The sequence below is a fragment of the Phalaenopsis equestris genome, unplaced genomic scaffold (assembly GCF_001263595.1).
Source record: "Phalaenopsis equestris unplaced genomic scaffold, ASM126359v1 Scaffold001215, whole genome shotgun sequence".
Lineage (NCBI taxonomy): Eukaryota > Viridiplantae > Streptophyta > Magnoliopsida > Asparagales > Orchidaceae > Phalaenopsis > Phalaenopsis equestris.
Window position 1 is genome coordinate 262,975 of NW_018165654.1, and position 7,927 is coordinate 270,901.

At 32.8% G+C, this 7,927-nt stretch overlaps 1 protein-coding gene across 1 annotated transcript; it reads left to right on the plus strand.

The window, feature by feature from the left end:
• The first annotated feature begins 581 nt into the window (after positions 1 to 581).
• On the plus strand, positions 582 to 1,517 carry LOC110033538 (RNA demethylase ALKBH5-like). Its single transcript, XM_020737556.1, has 2 exons — positions 582 to 659; positions 1,038 to 1,517. Exons 1-2 carry the CDS (start codon positions 582 to 584, stop codon positions 1,515 to 1,517), a joined length of 558 nt encoding a protein of 185 aa, XP_020593215.1.
• The last annotated feature ends 6,410 nt before the right edge of the window (positions 1,518 to 7,927 follow it).

The following is a 7,927-nucleotide window of genomic DNA, read 5'->3' on the forward strand; positions in this document are numbered from 1 at the left end:
AGACCACAAAAATAAGAGAGGACAAAAATATATATATATATATATATATATATATAATGAATTCGTATTGTTCTTTCTTAAGCCCAGTCTGATATACTGATTGTTTTCTTATTTTGGTACAGGAAAATGTCAGGAGGAAGGCTGATCTTTACATTCAAGAATGGCATGGGGTTTCCCTTAACAAATAAAAGTTTGAAGAAGGGGCAGTGATTGAATTTGATCTCAACTTTGACCAAATAGAGCTAGATTACTAAAGTTCAGCCTTAATCGTAGTCAATAAAGAAGAATTTTGCGAGCAAAAGCCTATATTAAAATTCAAGAGTAAGTTTCAATTCACTGTTGAGAAGAAAATAAAGTTAGAAAAAATTGATGAAGCGGAATTAAGTAATGCTGCAATTAATTGGATGAGGTTGATGGTAATGACTTCAAAGGACGAGCTTGTTGGTGCTACCCTTACCGACGATCAGCCAGAAGGTAAAGCAACACTCACTCGCACACAAAAAAGAAATCGAAATCGCCGCATCCATAAGATGATGGAGCAGTTAAAAGAATAAGGGGAAAATGAAGATGTTATTGCAAAAATGGAAATCAAATTAAAAGAGAAAGCTTCTAATCGGCCAGTTGATGTGCTATCTCAGCCCGTAAAGGCTGAAGAAAAGGTGATTTCTAAGAAAGAAAGGACTTAAGAAATATCTATGGAGGTTGAGCCTTACATTCCTCAATTTGTAAATAGAACACGTCCTTTACAAATTATTCTGAAACATGAGCTTGAAAAATATGAGAAAGTTAGAAATAGAATTTCGAGCTTTTTTCAGAGGCTTTAAGGAAAGTATCTTAAAATACTTGAAGGATTAAAATTGCACACCAATGTATTCACTGACAGTGAGCAGGATGACATTGTAGAGTGTATCTTTCTAGAAAGAGACATGAGGCATGCTGGTCGGTTAAAAAGAAGAACATATTTCAAGCCCAAGAAGTAGAAACGAGGTAAGGGAAGGGTTACAATACAGTATGGCTGCTGTTACAATTTTGCTCAGGACAAGGAAGGAAATTTGCCTAGAATAATTTGCCATGACAAAGTTTTCCATTTACCATCATTCATAAAGAAGATAATCAAACTATTGGTGACCTGGCATATCTTACCAGCAGATTGTATTCCTAATAGCTGCATAATTAACATCTACGAGGCTGGTGACTGCATTCCTCCACATGTTGATCGTCATGATTTTGTGAGACCAGTCTGCACGGTCTCATTCATCAACAAGTGTAATATTATGTTCAGAACAGAAATTCAGATTGTTGGTGATGGAGAATTTCAAGGTTTTGTGGAGATCCCTTTACCTGTAGGCTCGATTTTAGTTCTAAAAGGGAATGGCGCTGATGTAGCTAAACACTGCATCCCTGGAGTACTATATCCAAGAAATTCTATAACCCTCAAGAGGATGAATGAAGAGAAGGTGCCATTCCGCTTTAGGCCGGATCCTAAGATAGAGTATTTGCAACCTTTCGAGCTATAAGTAGTTTAAAGACAACACACCTCAATATATATTTAGGAGAAGTTGCTTCTATTTTTTTTTTATAATATGTTAGAAAATGAGGTTAGTCTTTATAAAACTTACTATTTTGACATGGATACCGACAATGGATCGCCAGTTAGATGATATGCAGATTAAATTCAATCATATGTATTTAGTGTTGATGTATGGAAGAGCATTCAGATATATGGATCATTTTCATATGATTCAAAAAGATGTTTTGATCATGCCCTCTTAAATAGAATCAGGCAATATTGTATCCAGTACCAGATTACATTCCTGATATGATAGTTTAAAGAAAATATGTTGAAATTTCTTTACGCAGTTGTGAATGCAAATTTGGGCAATTTATTGAGAAAACAAATGAATTTGACTTGTCTCAATTCTGAGAAAGGCTAACAACATGAACGATATGTAAAAAAAAAATATGTAATGAATAACACTCAATATATATATATATAAATTAATTAACATTAAAAAACAAATACTCTTCCAAATCATGAAAATTCAAAAAATAATTTAAAACTTTTTTTTCTCACCACAATTTGATTGTTTCTGCACTTCTGTAGATTTTGTCTTTTCTTTCACAATTCTGCAAAACTTTACATATTTTACATTTCCATAAACTTTCAGATTCCACAAGTTTTATACTTCATTTATACACAATTCTTACATGATTGCACATAATTCTTCACATCTTCACAAATTCATACAAATATTACATCCTCACACAATCTTACACGATATTTCACATTTCTGAAACAAATTCTTACATTCATGATATTTTAGGATCGGTGCAGGGATTCCAATTCCTTTCACATATTTCCACATCCTATTCATACATTTCTCCACATTCACGATATTTTAGGATCGATGCAAGGATTCCAAATTTTTTCACATATTTTCACATTCTACTCATATATTTCTCCACATTCACGATATTTTAGAATCGGTGCAGGGATTCTGAATCCTTTTATATTTTTCCACATTTTATTCATATATTTCTCCACATTCATGATGTTTTGGGATCAGTGCAGGGATTCTGATTCCTTTAACATATTTCCACATTCTATTCATATATTTTTCCGCATTCACGATATATTAGGATCGGTGCAGGGATTCTGATTCCTTTCATATATTTCTACATTCTATTCATATATTTGTCCGCATTCACGATATTTTAGGATCGGTGGAGGGATTCTGATTCCTTTCACATGTTTCCACATTTTATTTATATATTTCTCCACATTCACGATATTTTGGGATAGGTGCAGAGATTATGATTCCTTTCACATATTTCCACATCCTATTCATATATTTCTCCACACTCACAATATTTAGGATCGTAGCAAGGATTCTAATTCCTTTCAAATATTTCCACAACCTATTCATATATTTCTCCACATTCATGATATTTTAGGATCGGTGCAAGGATTCTGATTCCTTCCATATATATAGACTCTTTGGAATAGGCTTAGCCCTACTCCTTTCTCAGCATATATATGCATCCTTTGGGATAAGTTTAATCTCAATTCTTCCTCCACACATTCTTTGATGTTACAACCATTTTTTTCTTTCCTCTACACATATTTCAAAATCATTTAAAAATTCAAATTCACGACAGCAGTTGAAAATATACTTGCTAATTCCCAGCAAAAATTTGACTTCACTTTGATTTTATCTTTGTTTTATCCTAAGTATGGTTACTTGGACATTCTTGCAATATTGGGTTTATCATTTTGTTCAACACCAATAGGCTTGGCATGCTTGTGCAACACACCACACCTATTGGGGGTTCATTTGTTGACCTCAAATTTGAGGTCTTCCTATCCCTTTCTTTTGATACCCTAGGATCAAGCCTTAGGAATTTTCTATTTTTGACTCTCCTAGAGGACTAGACTGGGACCTCCAATATTTAGAAATTCAAGCCATTTCTTTGCTCCTTAAAGTTTCATATGGACGGTTTCTAATTCTTAACTTGCACATGAGTTGATTAAAGTCGACATATTGAAGCTAGGTGGACCCCATGAAGTGTGTGACGTTTAAATTTCTACAGCGAGCAGTTTACTTAACTTTGGTTATTGCTTATGTGAGGACCGGTCAATAATATCTCATTAAACGGCTCCGATTGGACCAAAATAACTTCTTTTATCGTAACACACGTGAATTAAAGTAAATTGGCACGATTTTAAATGAACATGTCCTGGTGACCTCAGATGACAAAACGGATCGCTCCAATGCAACCAGAATGTCGATTTTGGCTGGAAAGGACATATACTGATAGGGTTTCGAATCGAGTTAAGTTGTGCATAAATTGATAAATTTTGATAAAATAATATTTTTTTTATTTAGAAAATTTAATAAAAAAAATAAAAGGGGAGAAAATAAAAACTCAATTTTTTTTTTTACTTGTGTTTTCTTGCCCTAGCCGAACCATTTCCTCCTCCTCTCTTCTCTTAACCAAATCTCAAAGTTTTTCCTTCCCGTTCTCCAATTATCTCTTTCCTTGCTGGCCTTAAATGACTTTCGCCGTCGGTTACTTTGCCGATAACCCTTCTCTAAAAGTTTTTCCCGCCCAAAAGGATCTAGTAACCTTCCTACTCTTGGCTTTGGGGCTTTTTCATTCATTTTGGGGTGTTTCTCCTCACCGCCCCGATGCTCACTGTCGGTGAGCCATTCTCTCATCTTCGCCAATAAATACCACCCCCCGGGGAAAGATTAAGGGTTAGCATTTTTTTGGACGATTTGAGGAGTTTTTTTTGGCTTGAGGATTTCTTACGCTCTCTGAAAGTTGTTCAAGGAGAGTTTCGGGGTTGGATTTTTTTTTATTCGTACACTAAGGAAGAAGTTCGGTTGGTTGGCAATTCCTTTCTAGATTAGCTTCTTTCATTAATGGGATCTAGAGATTATTTTTGTGTATTGCTTCTAAACTTTCTTACACTTTCTGTAAATACTTGGAAGTAGGTTCTTCTCTCATTAATCTTTTGTCTTTCAAGGGATTTCTCTCATTTGATGTTCTGCTTTCTACTAGTCTTAAGAATATTTTCTCTTGGTATAAGATGCTGAAAATAATGAAGTCCCCATTATAATTGGGTTTACAAGATATTCATCTTGATTACATGAACTGTGCTTTATTTGGTGTTAATTTTTCAAAAGTATTACAGATTTCTAAATAAAAATGAAAAGAAGCAAGAGCCTGCTTCTTCAAGTCTTTCTCCTATTATTAATTGGTCTTTAATACTGATGCGATTTTAATTTGATAAATCATGAAAGATCTTACAATCTTTGTAGATCTGAAGCCTTCTTTGCTCGGCAAGTTAGTTAATCTCTTGATTAGTATTTATAAAATCGCCCTAAGCCATGTGATATTAGTCTTAATGTATTACTGAAGATTTTAATTAATGGGATTTTCATACATACCAGGCATATTCTTATGTATTTACATATCTAGATAAATGTATATTTAATCACTCATGAGTGCTTGTATGTGTAATATCTGGATATATTTGAATATGGATAGTATAAGATAAATGTATATTTAATCACTCATGAGTGCTTGTATGTGTAATATCTAAATCATAAAGGAAAAGTTGTTAACTTTTTCTAATCATCTCGTGCTTATGTATCACTTAATTGAGGGTTATAAATTTTATTTAATTACATATGTAACACCTAGACTTAATTTTTACATCCATAACACTACATTGGTTCCAACGTTGTCAAGGTTGGCCTGCTATTCATTGTTTATTTTCATTAGTTAAGCTTGCTTACTTTGTAACTCTTTTAGCTGAAATACTTACTGAAATTTTAAAAGCATTAAGAAGCATCCATTTGTTGTTTATGCACTCTCTATATCAAAACAAAAGGATGTCTGAGACTATCAAAAATTGAAATATCTTTGATATTTGAATCATTCTGTAAATCTCACTCAAATTCCAAAACCATTTAGTAGTCCTTATCATTTGCTATTCATAACCTATAAAAATGTGGCTAGAAGGATTTTTCTCTGATGATTTCTTGTCCGACAATGTGAATTTTTCTAATTTGCATCACTTGGAATTACCCTGAATGTATTTTCGAGTGCACCTGGAATTGGGAAGTTATGATTGAGCAGAAAGAAAATGATTCAATACATTTTCATTGTTATAATGGGAGATTGGTTATTGTTTTCAGACACAAGATCTAATATCTTTGTTAGTGGTAAATAACATCATTATTTTTTTATCATTCCATGCTTAACATTCAAAGCTTGAGTACTATGTCAAATTTTTGTGATGATTTGTATTATAAAGTTGCTTAAAAATTATATTTTTGTACCTCGAGACGTAAAAAATCAAAAAATGATTGGATGAGTGTTGACCTCACTTTTGGTTGAGGTTTAGTTTTCCCTCTTTAGTAGCCTAGGGTCTAGCCATATGACTTTAGGACTTTCCTATTGACTCCTATTGATTATTCCTAGAAAACTAAACTCCTCTTTGCTCAACTTGAAGTTTCACATATTGGTCCTAACCTCTAGCACTAAGTAGGTGGGGCCACTTTGGGGGAACTCAAGGAGAGTTCCAATAGGACTATTTGGATTTAGGGTTGACCCTGGGTGTTGGTCTAGAGCTAGTTCACTCACTTACACTCACTATCATTTATATCCACTCACAATCCTAAAACTCAAATTGTTGACTTTGATCCCTTGATCCTTTGGGAGACTCATGTAGATGGTCCCCTAAACCCATTAGCCCTAGGCTAGGGTTTGGCTAAGACCAATACATAGAGGACTCAAATGGGGATTTCATTGGTTCATACCTCATATAGGGTAGTTGATTTTAGACCTGATTGATGCATCAAGGGGAAAGGGGATTGAGGTAAAATGCAGCAAGATGGAGGTTTGTAACAATGATGACTCTGTGAATAAGCAGGAGTTGATTTTAGACCTGATGAAGAGAGACTTAAGCCTCTAAAACCTATTGGGCCTACCAATACAAAGACATATGAATCTCATGTTGATTGGAGATCTGGAAGTAAGACCAGAAATATTCCTTCTACTTCGAGGACCCCTACTTCTAGTGACCCTACAAACCGAGAACTTTTAGACCAAATGATGATCCAACAGGGAGATATCTTAAGAATGGATCATAGATTGCAAGACTTGGTTGTCAGAAATGCTCACACTGATGATTTGATACGGTAGAAGTTCCAATATGAATCTGCTTATGCTGATGCGTTGGTAAGATACACGAAGGGTGATCATTCAGTTCAGTTTCCTATACACCCTATTGTTACTCCATATCAGTTGCAGAATTTGGATGTAGAAGAAGAAGAATATGATGATGATTGGTGAATTTTTTCTGAGATTTTGTTTGATTGTACTTTGTTATTATGTTGTTTGTTTTTGTTATATTGTTGAGATTGTTTTTTAGATTATGAGACTCTATTTTGTTGTTATGTTGAGTTATGAACTGTAGTTTGTAAAATTATTCTCATTTCTGGAATTCAGTTTAATTATGTTATTAGTTTTTGTATTTTATTAAATGTATTATAATTAACTCTTTCTCAGCAGATTTTATATGTATTATGTGCAATTTAATGTTTTAAGCCTTGTAGCTTTTTATATTAGCAGTTGCAGTATTTCAGAATTAAAGTTTCAAAATCAAAACCTTCAACAGGTATGTCTTTTCTTTATGTATTTAATGTTTTCTTTCACCCTTTATTTTTCAGTTCTTCATGCTAAATCTTTTAAAAATTTAAGTTTGGGGGGAAAGAAAAATTCCTTTTTACAAAAAGAAACTTAATTTTATTTGTCCTCACTTAGCTATATTTCAAACATTTTAAATTTAACATGACATTTGGTATTAGGGGTTAACTTTAGATAACTATATTTATGTTTCTAAATATAAAGTAAACTTAAGTTTAAATTTTTAATAATAAAAGTTAATTTTAGAGATTAAGATACTTGATATAAAAGAAAAAGGCTATGTTTTTTCTATTTTAAGTAAAGAAAATTGTTTTTTTTGAAGTGTTAAGATTTTTAGAGTTTCATGTAAGAAGAAAGGAATGAGGCTTTATGAAAAATGATAAACTAGTAAGACTTTATTAAGTAAGGAGAGGTGTGGAGTTTTAACTTTAAGAAGAGGATAGTGAAGTTCAAAACTATTAAAGGCTATCCAGTTATAGTAATTCTCACATGAAAAATAAAAAAAAAAGATTAAAAAGATCCTAAAAAAAGAAAAAAAAAAAAGATGTGGGGAGAAGCTTGAGGAAATATCTAATTAAAAATTGGCTTCACTTGAATCAATTTAAAAAAGAAGGCTTGCTACATTTTTTAAACTTTTATTTGAGTATCAGTTTATTTACTAGTAAAGTTGTATGAAGTTCTTTTTCATATGAATACTTTATGTGAC

Bases quoted from the DNA above. Each gene is read 5' to 3' on its own strand.
- LOC110033538 (XM_020737556.1), top strand. From the start codon at position 582: ATGGAAATCAAATTAAAAGAGAAAGCTTCTAATCGGCCAGTTGATGTG. The intron at 660-1,037 runs GTGATTTCTAAG...AATTTTGCTCAG, and splicing joins CCGTAAAGGCTGAAGAAAAG to GACAAGGAAGGAAATTTGCC.